Here is a 25,827-nt window from a genome sequence, read left to right on the forward strand (position 1 = left end):
AAGAATCCCATTGGAACATGGGAAATGTGTTCACAGTAGAATTTCTGTTTAGATAACCATGTCAGGCAGACAATTTTCAGTACTTATTAGTCATGATATATCCTCTTGATAGCACTTCTCCTCTTGTGAAGATTCTTTCATGCAAATCTAATTCAGCTTGTGTTAAGTTCTGTTTTCCATTTGGAGCTTATTACCCAAGTTATAATGAAAAGAGCATTTATCTACTAAATCTACTAAATTTAGTATAAGATTAGTAACTATATGGTAAGATTGACTTGTGGATAAAATTAATTCATATTTTATAAATTTAAAGTAATGTTGTTTTTAATAAATAGTAATGATAATTATTGTCTTTTATGGGACAGGTGTTTACTAAGAACTAGTGCTACCTCATAAAATTCACATGAAAGTTCCGTGTGATTCACTGTTATGTTTGTTATGTACCTTATATATGGAGCAGAGAGAGGTTTGGTAATATATTAGTCACACAGAGAGTGTATAAAGGACCAATAAGGAGAGATTTACTATCTATTTGACATGATTTAGTATAATAAAGAATAAGGTAAGATTCCAACAAGCTTAAGATATTAATACTTAGAATATGCACAAGCCTTTCCCAGTGTTCTGTGATGGTCTCTCCTAAATGGTGAATATAGAGGACTAGTTTATATTGTTCTGACTATATATTCATTTTTCTAACCAAGAAACTGGTTCAACAGTCAATATGACTATTTTAATTGTCACTAGAATGATCAATCAAAAATTATAACATGAGATGTTTTGGCTGGACTGAATATTAATATTGACATACACAGTTTAAAGCTGTTGTTTCTAAAGGGAAAGTATTTAGTAGCAATGATGTTTCCAGTGTATTGGCCATATAAATAAACATGTTAAAATAATTTTAATCCACCATTTTATAGATTTATTATTCCATCCCAATTATTCTTGCATATGGATAGATAAAAAAAACAATTGGCACAGAATAAACTTTTTAGAATATCATTGAACATTATATTCTCACTGTCAAACATTTATTCTTCATATTTTTGTAAGTATTAAAAAAAATAAACCTGTCATATTAGGGTTGTTTCCTCTGGAAGCATATTTCACATAATCATCAGCAGCTTAGCTGCCTTTTTGGTTGTTGTTAGTTTAGTTTAAGAAGAAATGTAATTGCCAAGATTTACTTTTCTGCAGAAATCATTGCATATAATTTATTTAACCTCTAGTCTGCTTAAAAATAGGCTTCCCAGGTGATTCAGTGGGTAAAGAATCTGCCTTCAATGCAGGAGACTTAAGAGAAATGGGTTCAGTCCTTGGGTCAGGAAGATTCCATGCAGGAGGGCATGGCAACTCATTCCAGTATTCTTTCCTGGAGAATCTAATGGACAGAGGAGCCTGGCAGGCTACAGTCCATAAGATTACAAAGAGCAGGACACAGCTGAAGCGACTTGGCATGCATGAAAAATACTTTGTCATCCTCTTAGATTTGCAGAGAGTGTGTGTGTTAGTCGCTCAGTTGTGTCCGACTCTTTGCAACCCCATGGACTGTAGCCCACCAGGCTCTTTTGTCCATGGGATTCTCCCGGTAGAGTATATTGTCAAAATAGAAATATGCCAATGTCATATGCTAGTCATTTGTTTTCCTTCAAATGGTTGTTCCTATTTACTCACCTTATGCATACAGGCCGACACTAATGGTATGCAAAGAGTTAAGCATTGTTGAGAATGAAGGCAGAACAGTTTCAAGTTAGAAAGATATAGGCAACAACATAAAAGAAACCCAGCAGTTTCTTCAGATCACATAAATATAAAAGAAATTGAACACTGTAGACCGAATTTGAGTATATTTTTTCCTGAAGAAGAATAAAACTACAAAATAGTAGTTTTATACAAGCTATTTTTTTTTACAGCCTCTAACTTTATTCATTAAAGTCTCTAACCTCATTATTTTACTCATATATGTGAAAGTGAAAGTTGCTTATTCATGTCCAACTCTTTGGGACTCCATGGACTATATATACAGTGTGTGGAATTATCCAGGCCAGAATACTGGAGTGGGTAGCCTTTTCCTTGTCCAGGGGTTCTTCCCAATCGAAGGATCGAACCTGGGTCTCATGCATTGCAGGAAGATTCTTTACCAACTGAGCTACTCACTCACTTAGAGCCAGACATTCTGGAATGTGAAATCAAGTGGGCTTTAGAAAGCATCACTACGAACAAAGCCTAGTGGAGGTGATGGAATTCCAGTTGAGCTATTTCAAATCCTGAAAGATGATGCTGTGAAAGTGCTGCACTCAGTATGCCAGCAAATTTGGAAAAACTCAGCAGTGGCCACAAGACTGGAAAAGGTCAGTTTTCATTCCAATCCCAAAGAAAGGCAATGCCAAAGAATGCTCAAACTACCACACAATTGCACTCATCTCACACATTAGTAAAGTAATGCTTAAAATTCTCCAAGCCAGGCTTCAGCAATACGTAAACCATGAAATTCCAGATGTTCAAGCTGGTTTTAGAAAAGGCAGCAGAACCAGAGATCAAATTGCCAACACCCGCTGGATCATTGAAAAAGCAAGACAGTTCCAGAAAAAAAAAACATCTATTTCTGGTTTATTGACTATGCCAAAGCCTTTGACTGTGTGGATCACAATAAACTGTGGACAATTCTGAAAGAGATGAGAATACCAGACCACCTGACCTGCCTCCTGAGAAATCTGTATGCAGGTCAGGAAGCAACAGTTGGAACTGGACATGGAACAACAGACTGGTTCCAAATAGGAAATGGAGTACGTCAAGGCTATGTGTACTGTCACCCTGCTTATTTAACTTCTACACAGAGTACATCATGAAAAATTCTGGGCTGGAGGAAGCACAAGCTGCAATCATGATTGCTGGGAGAAATATCAATAACCTTAGATATGCAGATGACACCACCCTTATGCAGAAAGTGAAGAGGAACTAAAGAGCCTCTTGATGAAAGTGAAAGAGGAGAGTGAAAAAGTTGGCTTAAAGCTCAACATTCAGAAAATGAAGATCATGGCATCCTGTCCCATCACTTCATGGGAAATAGATGGGGAAAGAGTGGAAACAGTGTCAGACTATTTTTGGGGGCTCCAAAATCACTGCAGATGGTGATTACAGCCATGAAATTAAAAGACGCTTACTCCTTGGAAGGAAAAAGTTATGACCAACCTAGATAGCATATTCAAAAGTAGAGATATTATTTTACCAGCAAAAGTCCGTGTAGTCACGGGTATGGTTTTTCCAGTGGTCATGTATGGATGTGAGAGTTGGACTGTGAAGAAAGCTGAGTGCTTAAGAATTGATGCTTTCGAACTGTGTTGCTAGAGAAGACTCTTGAGAGTCCCTTGGACTTCAAGGAGATCCAACCAGTCCATTCTAAATGAGATTAGTCCTGAGTATTCATTGGAAGGACTGATGCTAAAGCTGAAACTCCAATACTTTGACCACCTCATGCGAAGAGTTTGACTCATTTGAAAAGACCCTGATGCTGGGAGGGATTGGGGCCAGGAGGAGAAGGAGACGGCAGAGGATGAGATGGCTGGATGGCATCATCGAGTTGATGGACATGACTTTGAGTGAACTCCGGGAGTTGGTGATGGACAGGGAGGCCTGGCATGCTGCGATTCATGGGGTAGCAAAGAATTGCACACGACTGAGTGACTGAACTGAACTGAACTGAACTGAGCTGCCCACTTATTAGATGTGACATATATGTACAGATTCCATATTAGCTGATTTTATTAGTGACTCTTTGAGGAAGGCAGAGCAGGTGTACATACTTATAAATGTAAAAACCTCTTAGAAGGTCAAATTTATGGCTTTGAGTCTGATACTATTTCAGATCTTCTCTGATCTTAAAGAGAAATTATTGTCTTATGAATATGTTATACCGTGTATCACATGCCTAATGGATAATATAGCAGACTTTTACAAGCCTCAAATAACTCCATGTGTACCTCAAAACTTACATTGTTCCCATTTTGATCACTTGCATAACCTTGTAAACCATTCCTCTCTGTCCCCTCCGTATTTTCTCACTTCTTCTGGCAAGTTCTCTCCCCTTTTGTATGTCACTGCTAAAAGAAGTGAAGCATTTTGTGAAGGGCCCTGGTCCTACTAGCTATATTACTCTGTTGATTGAGAGTCCTCTCTGGATTATTAAAATTCTTCAGAGTTAAGAATGTTCCTCTTTCAAACTAGTCAAGGAAATATTATCTTGGGTTCACCAGAGAAAAAAGACGTGAGAAGTGAAGAGAATTATGCTAGAACCGACTTTATCCAAAAATATTATCGCATATGGAGAAAATTTCTACTTAAATTTTTAGTTCAAGGATAGATGAAGTATTTTACTCAAGTAGATATTTTGTTCGGGCCTAGCACACTATTAACTATTTATAAATGCAAGCTAATAAAATCAGTTGTTATGTAGTTGGGAAACATGTAAGTCGTAACGAATGAGGACTGGATCTTGAGGGGGTAATCCTCAGAAGAGGAAATCTATCGCTTAATGTGTGAAATTACTCTACACCTCACTTCTGTACCTCTGACAGTCACACTTCACTTGCTGAAACATTTTATAAAGCGATTATATCTCTAAGCTAAACAACCTTGAAACACCAAATTCAAAATGAAGCAAGCAAACAAAACAATGACTTAATAATTATGGTCAAAACTTTCTGATGAGGAAGTCTTTGGGCTAGCAATACATAGAAACATGGGATGGCATTTGTTGTTTATGAGCTTTGTATGCAAAGAAATTTATAGCACAATAAACTTTTATGAGGTGAAAGGCTAAGTGTTGGTCTTCTTGCGATATTTTTTTTTTCTTATTATTGAAAACTTGTTGTATGATGTAGCATTAATTTAGAACTCTTGATTTAGAGTCTGAGTACACATTGTTTATAGTTTTTAAAAAAAGTACATGTAAATCATTATACACACAAAGAACAATATATTTTCATGTTTTATAACCTTTAAAGTTTTGTCTTAAGTGTTTCTGTCAGAAACAGTAACTGTACATAAAATTTAAAAATAATAGATGAACTTTGAGTGAATATGTTGATTTATTTTTTGCCAGGGAATTTCCTAATGTCATATACTGCTGAAGGACAGTATATTTTTTCTTCATAAATTATGTATAACTATTTTTAATGTTTTACTATACTGACCCTCTTTCTGAAGCATTACTATTATATTTAAAGCAGGGAAAGTAGAATCTTAAGTGCATGACAATATTCTAGTTTATGTTAGAATCAAATTATCCAATGCATTAGGTACAAATCTAGATTGGTCATTATTTCTAAGCACTCATCTCTAAAATATTTAGATAGTAGCAGAGTTGTTATATTTAAACAAATAATTTAATATCATGAGAGTGGCCATCTATTGGTCAGCAGAACAAACTGGTGTCTAAAGATCTCAGTTTTCTCTGGAATTCAGTGTAAATATTGAATATTATCCACTCTTCCCTCAATTTTCTTGGTTTCAAGAACTGTGTAAAAGTGCTCTTCCAACTATGTTATGACTGTGTTGTTGTTGCTCACTCAGGTGTGTCCAACTCTTTGTGACCCCATGGGCTGCAGCAAGCCAGGCTTCCCTGTTCTTCACTATCTCCTAGAGTTTGCTTAAACTCATGTCCTTGAGTTGATGAAGCCATCCAACCATCTTATCCTCTGTCACCCCTTTCTCTTCCTGCCATCAATATTTCCCAACATCAGAGTATTTTACAGGGAGTTGGCTCTTCACATTAGGTGGTCAAAGGATTGGAGCTTCAGCATTAGTCCTTCCAATGAACATTCAGGGTTGATTTCCTTTAGGATTGACTGGTTTGATCTCTTTGCTATCCAGGGGACTCTCAAGAATCTTCTCTAACACCACAGTTCAAAAGCATTAATTCTTTGTGGCTCAGCTTTCTTTATGGTCCAATTCTCACACCCATACATGACTACTGGAAAAAGCATAGCTTTGACTATACAGAGCTTTATCAGCAGTTATGTCTCTGCTTTTTAATCTGCTGTCTAGGTTTGTCATAGCTTTTCTTCCAAGGAGCAAGTGTCTTTTAATTTCATGGCTGCAGTCACCATCTGCAGTGATTTTGGAGCCCAATAAAATAAAGTCTGTCATTGTTTCCATTTTTTTCCCCGTTTATTAGCCATTAAGTGATGGGACTGGATGCCATAATCTTGGTTTTTTAAAATGCTGAGTTTTAAGCCAGCTTTTTCACTCTCCTCTTTCACCTTCATCAAGGGTCTCTTCAGTTCCTCTTTGCTTTTGTAAGACCCAACTTTTGTCTTCAAGAAGCCTTATATCTTTTGGAGAAGATAAAACTAAAGCAAGTGAATTAATTCAAGATAAAAAGCTTCTGAATGAAGTAATTCATGGCTGATTGGTATGGAGACTGCTCACTGTTGTTCGGACTTCACATACCCAAAGGGAAAGAAGAATATCTCAGTGAATGAAGAACTAGCACCAGCAGGAAGGTCATTTAGCATGGACGGGCATTGAATTCCTCTTCATGACAGAAGAAAAGAGAATGAAATTATGTGAAAAGATACAATGCCTGGAAAAATTGCCTCAACAAACTCTTGTTCTCAAAATAGGAGTCATCTGACACATCTTACAAACTAATTTTCATAATAATTTCAAAAAACTCTTCAAAAGTTAATCCCAGAACTTGCTTAGGCAAAGTGTTCCAGAGTTTATCAATCTTTATGTTAACAATAACTGTGAGTCTCTAAGTCAACATTTTACATGTATTGGATAAAGTAAGCCATTTGCAATACAGAACCTGGCACAGATTAAATATTCAATAAATTATTCTCTCATTTAATCATCCATTGTCAGACTCCCATAAGATTCATTTTATCCCATGCTTTCATGTTAAACAAATCTTCTGCTATTCCTATCCCCCCATCTTTCAAACATTCAGAAGCTCAGAATGCTTCACTATTACTGCATAGAGTCAAAATCCTAAAAGAATCTTTCTAAAAACCAAAAAAAGAAACATGTAGTTTCTACACAGAAGGTTATACTTTCCAACTTCTTCTCCCTCATTTAACTAGTGTTTAGATAGTGCATATATTACAATGTGTCAGATATCCTTCTAAGCCCTTCATGAAAGACAGCACATAGTCTTTGACAATACTAGAAAATAAGAAGTATTCACATTCTAAAGATGAGGTTACATGTACCCCAATGTTCATCACAGCACTGTTTATAATATCCAGGACATGGAAACAACCTAGATGTCCATCAGCAGATGAATGGATAAGAAAGCTGTGGTACATATACACAGTGGAGCATTACTCAGCCATTAAAAAGAATACATTTGAATCAGTTCTAATGAAGTGGATGAAACTGGAGCCTATTATACAGAGTGAAGTAAGCCAGAAAGAAAAACACCAATACAGTACACTAACACATATATATGGAATTTAGAAAGATGGTAATGATAACCCTGTATGTGAGACAGCAAAAGAGACACAGATGTATAGAACAGACTTTTGGACTCTGTGGGAGAGGGAGAGGGTGGGATGATTTGGGAGAATGGCATTGAAACATGTATACTATCGTGTAAGAAACAAATCTCCAGTCTATGTTTGATACAGGATACAGGATGCTTGGGGCTGGTGCATGGGGATGATCCAGAGAGATGATATGGGGTGGGAGGTGGGAGGGTGGTTCAGGATTGGGAAATCATGTACACCCTTGGCTGATTCATGTCAGTGTATGGCAAAACCAATACAGTATTGTAAAGCAAAATAAAGTAAAAATAAAAATTAAAAAAATTAAAAAATAAGGAAAATCAGGATTTTCTAATTATCCTACCAAAAAAAAAGAAAAAAGAAAAAGAAAGAAAACCACTCAGAGCCAATCTGATAGTAGAAAGTTCTCTGGGGTTTGGTGTAAATGATTTGTAAGTCCCGAATTTTGTGAGCAATATCTTCTACTTGAAAAAGTTTCACTGACTTTTCTGTTTCATTTACCACTTTTTTTCTATTTGTGTACAACATAGTACAACAGAGTGTCACCCCAATTCTGATTTCATCTGACATCCTTGACATCACTCACTGCATCTTAACCACTATGAAACTGGTGTGTGAGCAGAGAGAGGGCAAGGTTTGTAATGCAACTCACTGCAGCACCTAATACAATGCACAACTGAATTACTTGTAAGTCACATAAAGGACATGTGCATAATCTGTGCAGTCTTAGGTGTTCTACTTGTCTGTAGGCCATTGGCTGGGGATGAAAATATATTTCCAGAATTCCCCAAATCTATTTTCCATCACCTGAAATTTTCACATAATTCAACTGAGCTAATACATGAAAAACAGCATATTAGAGTTTCTGTATTAGTGCAGGCTGTAACAAAATACCAGAGATATATTTATAAATACACACGTGTGTGTGTGTATATATATATATATATATACAGGGTTTCCCAGGTGGCTCAGTGGTAAAGAATCTGCCTGCCAATGCAGGAGATGCAGATGTTAGTTTGATCCCTGTGCCTGGAAGATCCCCTGGAGGAGGAAATGGCAACCCACTCCAGTATTCTTGCTGGGATACCCCATGGACAGAAGAGCCTGGTGAGCTATAGTCCATGGGGTCAACAAAAGTAGGACGTGACTGAATGATTGAGCACACATAAACTCCAAAACAAACATAAAATATAAACAAAAGTGGTTTATATTGTGAAATATATGTGAGAGTTGGACCATGAAGAAAGCTGAGAGGCAAAGAATTGATACTTTTGAACTGTGGTGTTGGAGAAGACTCTCGAGAGTTCCTGGAATGCAAGAAGATCCAACCACTCAATTCTAAAGGAAATCAGTCCTGACTATTCATTGGAAGGACTGATACTGAAGCTGAATCTCCAATATTTTGGCCACTTGGTGGGAAGAAGTGACTCTTTGGAAAAGACTCTGATGCTGGGAAAGACTGAAGGCAAGAGGAGAAGTGAACAACAGAGGATGAGATGGTTGGATAGCATCACTGACTTGATGGGCATGAATTTGAGCAAGCTCCAAGAGATGATGAAGGACAGGAAAGCCTGACGTATTGCAGTCCATGGGGTCGCAAAGAGTTGGACACAACTGAGTGACTGAAATGAGCTGAAGTGGCTTTATTGTTCAAATTACTCTTATAATATATTCCAGTATTATATTTTGTTTAAATTTATTCTACTCTGCTTTTGTTTAAGTCTTCACATTTCATGGCTCTGGTGGTTGTTACTAGGAAATTAGGTTTGGTGACTTTTGCATAAGAGGCATTTGCTTCTCCTCACTAATTTATCCTTTTCTGGTCACTCTAGCTTTTCCAACTCTATTTTTCAATATTTAATTAAATACCATTCCTGCACTTTGACATTTAAACAATTTTGTAGTTAGTTTTTTATTAGATTTTAGTAAAAAAAAGAAACATAAAAATTTCTTTACAAATACAAAGAGATGACTTAACGTGCTTGTTATAGTGTATGTCCTTAAAGACTTTTTATCAGTCCATCAGCAGATGAATGGATAAGAAAGGTGTGGTACATATACACAATGGAGTATTACTCAGCCATTAAAAAGAATTCATGTGAATCAGTTCTGATGAGATGGATGAAACTGGAGCCGATTATACAGAGTGAAGTAAGCCAGAAAGAAAAACACCAATACAGTATACTAACACATATATATGGAATTTAGAAAGATGGCAATGATGACCCTGTATGCAAGACAGAAGAAAAGACACAGCTGTGTATAATGGACTTTTGGACTCAGAGGGAGAGGGAGAGGGTGGGATGATTTGGGAGAATGGCATTCTATCATGTATACTATCATGTAAGAATTGAATCGCCAGTCTATGTCTGACGCAGGATACAGCATGCTTGGGGCTGGTGCATGGGGATGACCCACAAAGATGTTATGGGGAGGGAGGTGGGAGGGGGGTTCATGTTTGGGAACACATGTAAGAATTAAAGATTTTAAAATTAAAAAAAAAAAAAGAAAGCTGTGGTACATATACACAATGGAGTATTAGTCAGCCATTAAAAAGAATACATTTGAATCAGTTCTAATGAGATGGATGAAACTGGAGCCTATTATACAGAGTTAAGTAAGCCAGAAAGAAAAACACCAATGCAGTATACTAACACATATATAAGGAATTTAGAAAGATGGTAACAATAACCCTGTATGCAAGACAGCAAAAGAGACACAGATGTATAGAACAGACTTTTGGACTCTGTGGGAGAGAGTGAGGGTGGGATGATTTGGGGGAATGGCACTGAAGCATGTATAATATCATATAAGAAACGAATCACCAGTTCAGGTTCGATACAGGATGCTTGGTGCACTGGGATGACCCGGAGGGATGGTATGGGGAGGGAGATGGAAGGGGGTTTCAGAATGGGGAACATGTGTACACCCATGGCGGATTCATGCTGATATATGGCAGAACCAATACAATATTGTAAAGTAATTAACCTCCAATTAAAATAAATTTAAATTTTAAAAAATAATAAAATAAAATAATATAAAGAAATTAAAATAAATTATAACTGATAATCCAAGTTTGGCTTTGAAAACATTTATTTTACTATATAAGGATGATCATTTTTTTAAAAAAAATGGTCTCAGAACTTAATTTTAAAATATTTACATAAAAGTTTCATTTCATTACCATTTTATTAAAATGAAAAATCATGTATAATAAAATATGTTTGTAAAATAATTCTAATACTTGGATTAAAAAGTGTGCAGTGTTTTTAATTTCTCCTTGCTTGACCTTGGAAACTTAGGTATTCTTTCTTTAGTGTTTTCACTTCTTATTTATAGGAACAAAACATGACAGACTAGACACATGATGGTAGAAAACCCCAGCAATGATTTTAGAGATATAATTAAATAATTTAGGGCGTGCTGTGTGTGTTAAGTCACTTCCGATGTGTCCTGTTCTTCGTGACCCCATGGACTGTAGCCTGCAGGGCTCTTCTGTCCATGGGATACTCCGGGCAAGAATACTTGAGTGGGTTACAAAGCCCTCCTCCAAGGGATCTTCCCAACCTGAGGATCGAACCAGCATCTCTTAAGTCTCCTGCATAGGCAGATGGGTTCTTTACCACTAGCACCACCTGGGAATCCCCACATAGTTTAGTACTTGTCCATATTATGATTGTTAAATAAAATTATACTTTAAGGTTATTTTCTACTCTTCTAAATGTCATAATTACTAATCACAAATATTGTTATTTAACACGATTGTCTCTTTGGAATCCTCTATTGAGAGTCCAGTAACTGTAACTGAACGATTTTATTCTCAAAAAGTTTTTATTTGTTTTAGGGTTTTTTTTTTTTTTTTTTTTTTTGATTCTACTGAGCAGCTTGTGGAAGTTTAGTTCCCAACCAGGGATCAAACCAGTACCCCCTGCAGTGGAAGCATGAAGTCCTAACCACTGGACCACCAAGGATTTACTCCTCATAAAGTTTTAATTCTACAATATTCACATTCTGTGCATTGTCTCAAGTACAAAAGATTTCTAATATATTGCCAAATCTATTGGAATTTACTGGCTCTCATGTTAACAGGCTAACTCCAGCAAGTCTTAAGGTCAATGCTTGATAATGAATAATGGTCTTTAAAGACACAGGATATTTTTATCTGAATAATAATACATACTCTGAAACCTATACAGAGACTTCAGAAGGTTATACTTCATCTTTTCAGTGCTATGCCAGTAGGAGAGGGACGAGAGAAAGGATGTATGAGAGATTCCCACTGAGACTTAGCCATTTATGTTATATATTATCTCTGCCTTGTTCAAGTGATATTTATCTGGTCCTAAGTCTCAATCACTTGTTTCACTTGCTAAAAATAGAAATTAAGGATAGACTTTGAGTTCTAACAGTTATGGGGGAAAAATAAAGAACATAACCAAAAGTGTTAGCTTGAAAAACTAGATTTACAAGTAGACATGCAAAGTAGCAGTCTCTATAAATATGCTAGCTTTGAAATCTTAAAAATCCTAGGACTATATGTTGATTTATTTTATGAGATGAAGGCTAACGGTTGAAATCTTTCTTTTATAGATTATAAAAATATATGCAGAACACTGATCAGTAAGGTCAAATATATATAAATATTATGATTTTCTCTGCCTTATTTCTATTTATATAAATGCATGTGAAAATATTCAATAATGAACATCATAAATTTTAATTGATCTAAAATGAATTCTAATCTATCAAGTTTTCTTTGTATAAATTGTACAAAAAAGGGTGATAGGTTATATGTTATCTGAAACTTTACTATGAAAGTGAAGATTTTAAGCAAAAGTGTATAAAATCAATGAAATCTTTCACCAAGAGTGATTTACATCTCAAGGCACTTTCTTCAAACCATTCACTAGTTAAAGATGTCATATGATTCATTTAACAGTTACAAAAATCTCTTTTGTAGCTGCAGTGGTCCATGGCATTACAACTGAGCAGGAATGAACACCAGCCTCAGAAAAGAGAATCCCTCTTCTGAACATGTCAACGTTAAGAATGAAAATAAGAAAAGAAAATGCAATGATGTGTAAACATAATTTTAAAATTCAATCTGCATCCCATAAAAATGAGTGCAATAAGAGAAATAATACATGCATACCAGGAAAAATCATTATCCCAGATATTTAAATAGAATTATTACACTAAGATGAGGAAAATATTGTCAAACTATCACTTTTTCTTGTCAATCATATAAAAATAGTTAAAATATTCACTAAGTAAGAACAGAGCAATATTAAATAGATGATGTGGTTAAACCAAAGTCAGCGAATAACAAACCTTTAGGAAGAAATAAGGAAAAATTGTGATAGAAAGTAAAACCATCTAAACAGATAACAAGCCTGGAAAACATGATACAGCAAAACATAAAATTAGTAAAATAATTTATAAAATAGGAAAGATGGGAAGACATACATGGAACATAAAATATGAAGTTTCTCAGTTCAGATCAGTCACTCAGTCATGTCCTACTCTTTGTGACTCCGTGAATCACAGCACACCAGGCCTCCCTGTCCATCACCAAATCCCAGAGTTTACCCAAACTTATGTCCATCGAGTTTGTGATGCCATCCAGCCATCTCATCTTCTGTTGTCCCCTTCTCCTCCTGCCCCCAATCCCTCCCAGCATCAAAGTCTTTTCCAATGAGTCGACTCTTCACATGAGGTGGCAAAACTATTGGAATTTCAGCTTCAGCATCAGTCCTTCCAAAGAAATCCCAGGACTGGTCTCCTTTAAGATGGACTGGTTGGATCCCCTTGCAGTCCAAGGGACTTTCAACAGTCTTCTCCAACACCACAGGTCAAAAGCATCAATTCTTCGGCACTCAGCTTTCTTCACAGTCCAACTCTCACATCCATACATGACCACTGGAAACACCATAGCCTTGATTAGACGAACCTTTGTTGGCAAAATAATGTCTCTGCTTTTGAAGATGCTATCTAGGTTGGTCATTACTTTCCTTCCAAGGAGTAAGCGTCTTTTAATTTCATGGCTGCAGTCACCATCTGCCATGATTTTGGAGCCCCCCAAAATAACGTCTGACACTGTTTCCACTGTTTTCCCATCTATTTCTCATGAAGTGATGGGACCAGATGCCGTGATCTTAGTTTTCTGAATGTTGAGCTTTAAGCCAACTTTTTCATTCTCCCCTTTCACTTTCATCAAGAAGCTTTTTATTTTCTCTTCACTTTCTGCCATAAGGATAATGTCATCTACATATCAGGTTATTGATATTTCTCCCGGAAATCTTGATTCCAGCTTGTGTTTCTTCCAGTCCAGCGTTTCTCATGATGTACTCTGCATAGAAGTTAAATAAGCAGGGTCACCATACACAGCCTTGATGTACTCCTTTTCCTATTTGGAACCAGTGTGTTGTTCCATGTCCAGTTCTAACTGTTGCTTCCTGACCTGCATACAGATTTCTCAAGAAGCAGGACAAGTGGTCTGGTATTCCCATCTCTCTCAGAATTTTCCACAGTGTATTGTGATCCACACAGTCAAAGGCTTTGGTATAGTCAATCAAGCAGAAATAGATGTTTTTCTGGAACTCTCTTGCTTTTTCAATGATCCAGCAAATGTTGACAATTTGATTTCTGATTCCTCTGCCTTTTCTAAAACCAGCTTGAACACCTGGAAGTTCACGGTTCACGTATTGCTGAAGCCTGGCTTGTTGAATTTTGAGGATTACTTTACTAGTGTGTGAGATGAGTGCAATTGTGAGTTAGTTTGAGCATTCCTTGACATTGCTGGAGTTTCTACCAGTATATAATTCAATTTTCCAAGAAAGAGAATGGAAAGAACAGTTGTTAATCAAAAATAGAGTGGAAAAAAATTCATAAGTCAAAAGCAAATGATCTTAACTGATTTTAATAAAAAAGTATGTTTGCAAGCAAAGCAAACTTCTGACTAGAGACAAAGTACAAAATATATTCAGCTAAAAGATCCAAATATAATGCAGCAAATCCAAAATGTTTCAACAGCAATAATGTGAAAAATGCAGGTCACTTAAAAAAAGTCAACAATTTCAGATTTATCTTCGAGGAGAAGGAAACAAGATAAATGCAAATGATTTCGGAGTTATTTAGTAGGAAAGGGAGTCAAAACCAACTGTCAAAACACTAACAATTTGTTTTTCATTATTATCAATTCAAAAAGATAAAAACCAGGGATTCTTTAGCTAGTTCAGTGTTATTGACAATGCACTAATTCTCAGATATTCAAGAATCAAAGATACTGTCATCATGAAATTTTCTTTTGACAAGATGTGTGGTTCATATGATCAAGGGTTGATATAAATTTCTTTTTTATCTAATTTTAGATCAATGGAAACTGTAAAAGTAACTCTAGATATTGACCTACAGTAAACAATGTCAAAAAGAGGATTGTGGCTAGTCTGTTTAAATTTTTGATGCATTTCTGAGATCATCAGAATCAGAATGTAATTGTCATTATTGTTCAGAAAGTACTATCTAGATCAGTAGAAAAATAATATATAAAACTAAGTAAGTTTGATGGTGAGGAAATAAAAATGAAAAATATAATATTTACAAATGCTAGATATAATGCTTTAGAAAATAGAGTACAAAACCATGAATGGAATAAAAAGAAGGCTTCAGTTTAATGACAAAGTAGTAACATTTAATAATATTAAAATCTTTCAAAATACTGAAAATATTATTTTTAATGAGAAATAGCATTAACAAAGATATGTAGGTCCTGTATCAGAAACCTATACAATTTACTAAAAGACAGTACTAAAGACTTAAATAATTGAAGAGTCATACCATGATCCTGGAAAATGCACTATATAAAAGGAAAATGAAAGTGAAAATGTTAATCTCTCAGTCATGTCCAACTCTTTGGGACTCCATGGACTGTAGCCCACCAAGCCCTTCTGTCCATGAGAGTTCCCAGGCAACAATATTGGAGTGGGTTGGCATTTCCACCTCCAGAGGATCTTCCTGACCTAAGGAGGGAACCTGGGTCTCCTGCATAGCAGGCAGATTCTTACCAACTGAGTTACCAGGGAAGCCCATATAAAAGACATCTACCTGTAAATCAGTACAATTCCAATAAGCAATCTCTTATATTTTTGTTTCTTGCAAAAATATACTGACCTGAGACTTCTCCAGGACAGCAAAATGATTTTTAAAAAACTACAGTATTAGCATAGGATTGTATATATAGATTCAACACATAAAATAGGTAGACATTTAGTTTATGGTAAGCGACAAAAATATTGATGAAAGAAATAATGTGGGATACAACTGTCTGTCAAAGAAGAATTAAAGTCATATTGTATGCTTCAGCCTCAAATCACAGACCAAAATACATTTTAGATAAATTAAATAAAATAATAAAAGTGTTAGATTATAACAGCAATTCTTATGTATAATATTATCATAACAAAAGCATTTCAAATCAGGATCCACAAGTCAGACATCATAATACAAAACTTTGATAGATTTGATTACATAAAATTGTAAGATGTATCTATGGATCAAAAGACCATAAAATGAAGGTATATAAAAACAAGCAGCTTAAAAGGTTAATCTTTTTTAGGGAGAGAGCCATCAAAACATAAATTTTGAATGGAAAATAGATTTCATAAATAGTACAGAATTAATGCAGTAATGTGGGAAATATATATATTTAGACACATTTATGTTAGCTTATAATTTAATAATACTAATATTTAACACTTCAATATTATATTAGACATTTTTTTTCTTCAATTACAGTATGTGTGTGTGTGTGTGTGCTCAGTTGTGTCTGACTCTTTGTGGCCCCATGAACTGTAGCCCACCAGGCTCCTCTGTCCATCGAATTGTCCAGACAAAAGTACTGGAGTGGGTTGACATTCCTTTCTCTAGAAGACCTTCCCAACCCAGGGATTGAACCCATATATCTTGCATATTCTGCATTGGCAACAGATTCTTTACTGCTGAACTTCCTGGAGTATCTGCTGTTAATACTATATGGGAAATCATGTGGTGTTCGTGGAGGATGAATTTATACAATTTTTATGCAATGTAATTTGGCAGTTTATCAAAATTACTTTATTTTATTTTTTAAAATTTTTAAAAATATAAATTTATTTATTTTAATTGGAGGTTAATTATTTTACAATGTTGTATTGGTTTTGCTATACATCAACATCAATCCACCACAGGTATACATGTGTTCCCCATCCTGAACCCCCCTCCCACCTTCCTCCCCATGCCATCCCTCTGGGTCATCCCAGTGCACCAGCCTCAAGCATCCAGTGTCATCTTTCGAACCTGGACTGGTGATTCATTTCATATATGATATTATACATGTTTCAATGCCATTCTCCCAAATCATCCCATCCTCACTCTCTCCCATAGAGTCCAAAAGACTGTTCTATATATCTGTGTCTCTTTTGCTGTCTCGCATACAGGGTTATCATTACCATCTTTCTAAATTCCATATATATGTGTTAGTATACTGTATTGGTGTTTTTCTTTCTGGCTTACTTCACTCTGTATAATAGGCTCCAGTTTCATCCATCTCATCAGAACTGATTCAAATGTATTCTTTTTAATGGCTGAGTAATACTCCATTGTGTATATGTACCACAGCTTTCTTATCCATTCACCTGCTGATGGACATCTAGGTTGCTTTCATGTCCTGGATATTATAAACAGTGCTGCGATCAACATTGGGGTACATGTGTCTCATTCAATTCTTGTTTCCTCAGTGTGTATGCCCAGCAGTGGGATTGCTGGGTCATAAGGCAGTTCTATTTCCAGTTTTTTAGGGAATCTCCACACTGTTCTCCATAGTGGCTGTACTAGTTTGCATTCCCACCAGCAGTGTAAGAGGGTTCCCTTTTCTCCACATCCTCTCCAGCATTTATAGCTATAGACTTATTGGATTGCAGCCATTCTGACTGGAGTGAAATGGTACCTCGTTGTGGTTTTGATTTGCATTTCTCTGATAGTGAGTGATGTTGAGCATCTTTTCATGTGTTTGTTAGCCATCCGTATGTCTTCTTTGGAGAAATGTCTATTTAGTTCTTTGGCCCATTTTTTGATTGGGTCGTTTATTTTTCTGGAATTGAACTGCAGGAGTTGCTTGTATATTTTTGAAGTTAGTTGTTTGTCAGTTGCTTCATTTGCTATTATTTTCCCCCATTCCAAAGGCTGTCTTTTCACCTTGCTTATAGTTTCCGTTGTTGTGCAGAAACTTTTAAGTTTAATTAGGTCACATTTGTTTATTTTTGCTTTTATTTCCAATATTCTGGGAGGTGGGTCATAGAGGATCCTGCTGTGATGTATGTCGGAGAGTGTTTTGCCTATGTTCTCCTCTAGGAGTTTTATAGTTTCTGGCCTTATGTTTAGATCTTTAATCCATCTTGAGTTTATTTTTGTGTATGGTGTTAGAAAGTGTTCTAGTTTCATTCTTTTACAAGTGAGTGACCAGTTTTTCTAGCACCACTTGTACGCCACATTAACAAGTTAACAAATAAAAGATTGAAAAAAATAAAATAAAAGTTAAAAAAAAATAAAAATAAAAGTTGAAAAAAATATGATTATCTCAATAGATGCAGAGAAAGCCTTTGACAAAATTCAACATCCATTTATGATAAAAACTCTCCAGAAAGCAGGAATAGATGGAACGTATCTCAACATAATAAAAGCTATATATGACAAACCCACAGCAAACATTATCCTCAATGGTGAAAAATTGAAAGCATTTCCCCTAAAGTCAGGAACAAGACAAGAGTGCCCACTTTCACCATTACTATTTAACATAGTTTTGGGAGTTTTGGCCACAGCAATCAGAGAAGAAAAAGAAATAAAAGGAATCCAAATTGGAAAAGAAGAAGTAAAACTCTCACTCTTTGCAGATGACATGATCCACTACATAGAAAACCTTAAAGACTCCAGCAGAAAATTACTAGAGCTAATCAATGAATATAGTAAAGTTGCAGGACATAAAATCAACACACAGAAATCCCTTGCATTCCTGTACACTAATAATGAGAAAATAGAAATAGAAATTAAGGAAACAATTCCATTCACCATTGCAATGAAAAGAATAAAATACTTAGGAATATATCTACCTAAAGAAACTGAAGACCTATATATAGAAAACTATAAAACAATGGTGAAAGAAATCAAGGAGGACACTAATAGATGGAGAAATATACTATGTCCATGGATTGGAAGAATCAATACAGTGAAAATGAGTATACTACCCAAAGCAATGTATAGATTCAATGCAATCCCTATCAAGCTATCAACGGTATTTTTCACGGAGCTAGAACAAATAATTTCACAATTTGTATGGAAATACAAAAAACCTCGAATAGCCAAAGCAATCTTGAGAAAGAAGAATGGAACTGGAGGAATCAACCTGCCTGACTTCAGGCTCTACTACAAAGCCACAGTCAAGACAGTATGGTACTGGCATAAAGACAGAAATACAGATCAATGGAACAAAATAAAAAGCCCAGAGATAAATCCACGCACCTATGGACACCTTATCTTTGACAAAGGAGGCAAGAATATACAATGGACTAAAGACAATCAAAATTATTTTAAAATGTTTACATTCTGTGATCCAGCAATACCAATTCGCAGAACTTACCTTCAGGAAAGAAGACAGGTGCAGATGCACTAGCAAGAGCGATTTCACAGCTTCCAAAAAGGTGCTCAGTTCTGAGAGATATTCAGCAAATGAAATGGACATATTTATATGCAGATGATACCACCCTTATGGCAGAAAGTGAAGAACTAAAGAGCCTCTTGATGAAAATGAAAGAGAAGAGTGAAAAATTTGGCTTAACGCTCAACATTCAGAAAATGAAGATCATGGCATCCAGTCCCATCACTTCATGGCAGATAGATGGGGAAAGAGTAGAAACAGAGGCTGACTTTATTTTCTTGGCTCCAAAATCACTGCAGGTGGTGATTGCAGCAATGAAATTAAAAGACACTTACTCCTTGGAAGGAAAGTTATGATGAACGTAGACAGCATATTAAAAGCAGAGACATTACTTTGCCAACAAAGGTCCATCTAGTCAAGGCTATGGTTTTTCCAGTGGTCATGTGTGGATGTGAGAATTGGGCTATAAAGAGAGCTGAACACCAAAGAATTGATGCTTTTGAACTGTGCTATTGGAGAAGACTCTTGAGAGTCCCTTGGACTGCAAGGAGATCCAACCAGTCCATCCTAAAGCAGACCAGTCCTGGGTGTTCATTGGAAGGACTGATGCTAAAGCTGAAATGCCAATACTTTGGCCACCTCTTGCGAAGAGCTGACTCATTGAAAAAGACCCTGATGCTGGGAAAGACTGAGGGCAAGAGGAGAAGGGGACGACAGATGATGAGATGGCTGGATTGCATCATTGACTCGATGGAGATGGGTTTGAGTGGACTCCAGGAGTTGGTGATGGACAGGGAGGCCTGGTGTGCTGTGGTTCATGGGGTCACCAAGAATAGAACACAACTGAGCAACTGAACTGAACTGAACTGAACTGAATTTGGGAACTTGAGCAGGAGGTGGAATTTGAAACTGACTCTGATATATCTAAGCTAGGAATAGGGTATTCAGAGGAATGGCAGATTTATTTTTTCCTCCTGTGTATAATAGAAAGCTAAATTAACAATAGCTGCTGTGACAATTTTACTTTTTTCAATGTTCAGTGTTTCAAAATAAAGGTTTTATTTTTCTCCTCAAGCAGTCTGATGATGCCTGTATTATTAGTTGGGCAACAATTTTCTTCCAGGTGGAGATTCAGTGACCTGTGGCCTGACTTATTCTTGTGGTTCTCTTAATTTCAACTCATACCTCCTGCTATCACTCTGGATGGTTACATGGGGGAGACTTTTATTAGCTGGGCCTTCCTTCACCTGTCTAGAACACAAATCGTATGGTTCAGATGCAACTGCCAGTGAAGTTGGTAAATGTCTAGCTCTGTGCACTGAAAAATAAAGGAAGCAAATTTGTTATCAGCTAGAAAGCTCTGCCCATATTAGCCTTCTGATCACCAAATATTTTTTACCTTCTTTTTGTCACATAAACCATTGCCCTATCTTGTCCAAAGAGATAACCTAGAGTCCCATCAAACTTGTGTACCCACCTCAATGACCAAGGTCCTCAAATATGCACAATTATTTTCATCATTTCCAAATGCATTAGCTCAGGGATAAATGAAACAAAACACAAGTTTCAGTGCTCTTTTCCACCCCATGTACAAAATACAGTGATAGAACAGTCAGGAAAAGCCCTGTGCTGTGCTTAGTTGCTCAGTTTTGTCCGACTCTGCAACCCCATGGACTGTAGCCCCACCAGGCTCCTCTGTCCATGGGATTCTCCAGCCAAGAATATTGAAGTGGGTTGCCATGCCTTCCTTCAGGGGAACTTTCCAACCCAAGAATCAAACTGGAGTCTCCTGCATTGTAGGTGGATTCTTTACCAGCTGAGCTACCAGAAAAGCTCCAGGAAAAGCCCTCCTTAATATAAGTGCTCTCTTTTGGAAATAGAGGAATAATGGGAAACACCGAGTAGTCATTGATCCATAATAATTATGAAAATATTGCAGACTGGCATGAAAATTTCCCTTTGCCTTGGCAACAGTTATAGTCCCTAAAGAAACTAGCTTCTCTTCTGATCATTCTTTTTGCCTTCCTCCAAGTCTATCTTACAGGAAGTTCAGCCTTGTCAGTCATGCTCTGTGGCCACACTGAAAGTAGGTGTTTGGTCATATGCTCTCATGGGGACTACACAGGTCTTATAGGCCACTTCTTGTTTTCACCACGTTTAGTAGTCTAGACATTTTTGATTGTTCAATTATCAGACTTTTCTTTCTTTTTCTTTCTTTTCTAACTAGGTACAGGCTTCTTTGGCACAGTAGTTCCATTAAAAACAAAGTAGACTCCTAATCTATTTGTCAGATTCTTGTACATATAACCATATTTCAAGACTTTTTGAAAGCGGAATTGCCAGACCTAATTTATTTGTTTCCTATCTCCCTCTGAAACTCTCTTGTAGATTGTAGACTGTACGCAGTTCTCCTGAAGCTATGCACACAATGGACCCTGGATGGTAGGCAGTATACTCAATCTGACCTTTGCCACAGAGCTGAGCCTTAGTATGTTTTGTTGCTCAAAACTTCATTTAGTTTTATCTCTTATTATGCAACTTTTATAAATAATTGATTTTTCCAAACTTTTAAGTACTCACATCTGAGCTTCCTTTGATCTTTTTATTTCTGCTTGAAAACTGGCCATCCTCTACTAGGCTCAGCTCTCTCCTATAATATCTTAACAAAAGCAGAATGTAAAAGTATATCAGTAATCTAATATTTCCAACCACTTCCCTTAAAGCTACAAGTGCAACAGACATTTAATCCTTAATGTTGAGTATTCATCCTCCTCCCTCAATCAATAATACAACACAGCTTGTAACACCCTCCTCTCCTTAAAAAATGATTTTTCCTTTAAGCAATTACTGTTTGCTCGCCAGGATCTCTTCCTACCCCACTTTTCCCTCCTTCTCAATCTTCTCTGCTGGAAGCAACTTCTGTCAGACTTTAAATATGGGAACTTTTCAGGTCTCCATTTTCAGACTTTTTCTGCTCTCTATCTAGACTCTCTCCCTTAGGAAGTTCATCAGTTTCCTCAGCTTTAAATGATATTTGTATAATGTATTTGTATAAAATAATATTTGTATAATTTGTATAATATTTGTATATTTGTATAATTGTTATAATCTCTAATCCCAGCCTTTCCTATGCATAATTGTATTTTTAAATGATAGAGTTGTGTTTGTCACATTTAAAAATGCACATATTTTCAGGTGGAGAAGAGGAGAAAGAAAAGGCATATAACTATACAAAGTCATATATGTGTATTTGTTTACTGTCTCTCTCTTAAAATGTAAACACAGTGGCAATGGTAATTTATGTGTCAAATGTTATTTCCTCAATATCTGTTGACTAGATGACTGGTGTAATGCACGTTAAAAAACAAAAAAAAAAAAACAAAAAAAACTTTATTTTAGTGTGCTACTTTCCAAAACAACTCATTCTAATGCAGATATGTAGTCTATGTCTAAAATCACACTAAAACAATAATTTTTTTCTCTTTTTTCAAGATCCCAATGCTCTGGCTGGCCAGACTGGCCCTGATCATGCTCTTATAGGAGGAATTGTGGCTGTAGTTGTATTTGTCACTCTGTGTTCTATATTTTTGCTTGGACGATATCTGGCAAGACATAAAGGTAGGTTATATATAATAAGGCATTCTTAAATTTCACAAAAAAAAATTCTAAAGACTAGCTTCATCATGAAATGTTATTCTGTGTGTGTGTGTGTGTTTGTTTGTGTGTGTGTGTGTGATGAGGGTTGAAATTGAGAGATCTGAATACTAAATTATTTCAGAGAATTCTTAATTATTTTACTCAAAGTTAAAGTTGGATTGGCTTAGCAAAATAAAACTTAGCCAATAGCCAGAAGTCACATAGTGAATCACTGGTCAGGAAAATAAAAAAGAAATATGGGAGCGAGTTTGTAGTATATCTCTAGGACTGAAATTCAACTCTAATATTAATCATTTGGTAATGTTTCTGTTTGAAAGTCTATGGACACATATGTGGCCATATTAATGAGGAAAATATGTGATTTTTTTGCAATGGGTTAGGTAGAAAACTATTGGTATAATCTACTTTTAAATGGAGTTACTAAAATGAATGTTGACACATTTGATGTGATCATTATTAACATCTGAACAAAGGGCCCTGATTGCTACAGATGAGTGGATCACATGGTCTGTAGCCGTCATTAAATAAATCAAAGTACTCATTACCCATGCCAGTTTGGCAGTTGCTTCTAGTTAACCTGCACACAGCTTCATCTGCAACATACACCTGAAAACCAAAAGACAGTGTACAACTTTAGAAGGGTGAATTGTATGGTTTCTTACACCTCAGAATATGTTTCAACATATAAGAAATCTGGCCTAAGTTTCTTCCTAAATGAATATGACTTTAACACTGGTTATTTTACCACTCTGACAAAACTAACATGGTTTTCTTCCAACACCCACAGGAACATATTTAACAAATGAAGCTAAAGGAGCTGAAGATGCACCAGATGCTGACACAGCCATTATCAATGCTGAGGGCAGCCAAGTCAATGCTGAGGAAAAAAAAGAATATTTCATTTAAAATGCAGGCCAAGATTCTGAATTTTATGTACCAGGCTGGCTGCTGGAGAAAACTGGCTATCATCTTTCAGAATTCATTTCTACCATCTTCTGCTACCTTTATTAACTTCCATATCGTACTGCTATCCGTAGCCAGTGTATGCCAACAATCAGCTGTCAAAAGCATCATTCTTTAATTACCGTACCATCCATAATGCAGGACATTTATTACCACGTAAATTCCACACCATTGCTCTTTTAACATACAGTGCTTGAATATACAGCCTTAACAATGTTAATCATCTCCTTGGATCATGATATTGAATTGTTTTTGTACATTGAAAAAAAAAAGTATGCAGAGCTTCTCCCATCCCCTCATTTTTGGCTCCCTTTAAATCAAAGACCTTGTAAATCTGCCACTGGACAGCTTTCACAAGGAACAGGATTAGGTAAAGACCTAACATGCTTAAGTTCAATTTGGATGTTAGAGGTTTGTGATGTTTTCTACATGTCTATCTTCAAAGACATGTTTTGGAACCATAAGCCCTAAAAAACACAAACTGAAATACACTATTGAAGAAAAGATTCTGGAATATTTGAGATTATACTGATAAAGCTGTATCAATTTGCTATTTAAAAATATAGTGTTTGATACAGGAGCCATGAATATGGATTACAGTCATGACATGCTGTCTTATATAATTATATAGATCCTATCATTAGCTTATTTTAGCTTCATCTACCAATAAATTGTTACAAATATTTTACCATTTTGGGAATCACAAAGACTTCATTCATTTCTCTAATTTGATTCTGTAATTTATTTGCTCCATAAAGACTCACCTCCTAAACAAAACCGAAATATCCATAGGGCACAATTTTGAAACATTTTAGTATCTGTATATAGTGCATATAATAAATCCAATTAAACATTATTTGATACATATTTAACTTTTTTGGCTGTAGGTAATCAGTCATGAGTAAGCATTTTCTAATGTCCATTGTATCCCTTTAGATATTACTTAAACCAATATTATAAGTAGATAACATGTATTAGTATTTTTGTCTGTATGTCCTAGCACTGTTCAACAACAAATTTTTCTAGTTCTTGTTAATTTTTGTTATACAATGGAAGCACAATGTTATAAGGAAAGGTAATTTTAAGCTAACAACCAGTGCACAGCCTCAGGTTTTAAATTACAACCACAGTTGAATAATAATCTAAAAATAAACTCTTAGTTTGCTAAAAATTTACAAATTTTAATTTGGCAGTTCCAGAGCTGCTTACCTATGTTGGTTTGCCAAAAAAGAAGTGTTTGAGATATGTTTTCTGTATAAATGAACTAATTCTTTATATTAAATTCCTGTCTATGCATTTTGTGAGGTATAAACATATGAAACAGTGAGTGATAGAGAATTTCTGCCATAATTTTAACTTTCAAGGTGAAAGTCTCTTTCTCTGGATTATTTCTGAAATTTCAATGTATTTAACCGTTAAGAAATGCTGTATTCTTAAATATGACACAGAGTCAATGAAGTCATATCATTTCTCCTAGTAAAATACAATACTACTAGATTAGCTGTCATTAGATTTATTGATACTCTATGCTAAAGATTAAAAATCCAGTTAGATAAAAATTATTTTCCCATTGACAAGAATTGCACCTTTAGGAAGAAAAAGAATATGACAATATGGAAGCTATACTTGTGATGTCTGAAAGCATGATGACCTATGGTTTTAAGAATAATATCTTGGAATTTATTTTTGGGAAATGAGAATGGTTGAGTATGACATCATGTATTAATATCAAATGAAAGACAAGGGTGCTGTATCTTAGATTATTTATCAGAAAAGTATAAATCTTTTAAGGACGTTAGACTCTTAATTTTTTTTGATTGTTGAAGCATTTATCTTGTTGATTTCTTTCAAAAGAAGAATGACGATGTCAGTTAAGCAGCACTTTTTCAGAATATACAGAAAATAAATAATATGATGTGGTTGAGTGTTAACATAATAAATCATATACAGTATGACAATTTTAAGGAAATAAGTCTGCATTGATGTGATTGCATGCTTGTTTTTACAGTT

The 25,827-nt window shown here is 35.6% G+C and overlaps 1 protein-coding gene across 2 annotated transcripts in view; it reads left to right on the top strand.

Moving 5' to 3' along the window:
• CADM2 (cell adhesion molecule 2) overlaps nt 1-23,760 on the top strand; it is a 394,474-nt gene extending 370,714 nt beyond the window's left edge. For both annotated transcript variants that reach the window (XM_068970221.1, XM_068970231.1), the window contains 2 exons: nt 22,690-22,815; nt 23,642-23,760. In XM_068970221.1, the coding sequence (XP_068826322.1) occupies nt 22,690-22,815; nt 23,642-23,760 (245 nt within the window). The remainder of the gene's footprint in view (nt 1-22,689; nt 22,816-23,641) is intronic.
• The last annotated feature ends 2,067 nt before the right edge of the window (nt 23,761-25,827 follow it).

This window comes from Capricornis sumatraensis, chromosome 1 (genome assembly GCF_032405125.1).
Source record: "Capricornis sumatraensis isolate serow.1 chromosome 1, serow.2, whole genome shotgun sequence".
NCBI classification, from domain to species: Eukaryota; Metazoa; Chordata; class Mammalia; order Artiodactyla; family Bovidae; genus Capricornis; species Capricornis sumatraensis.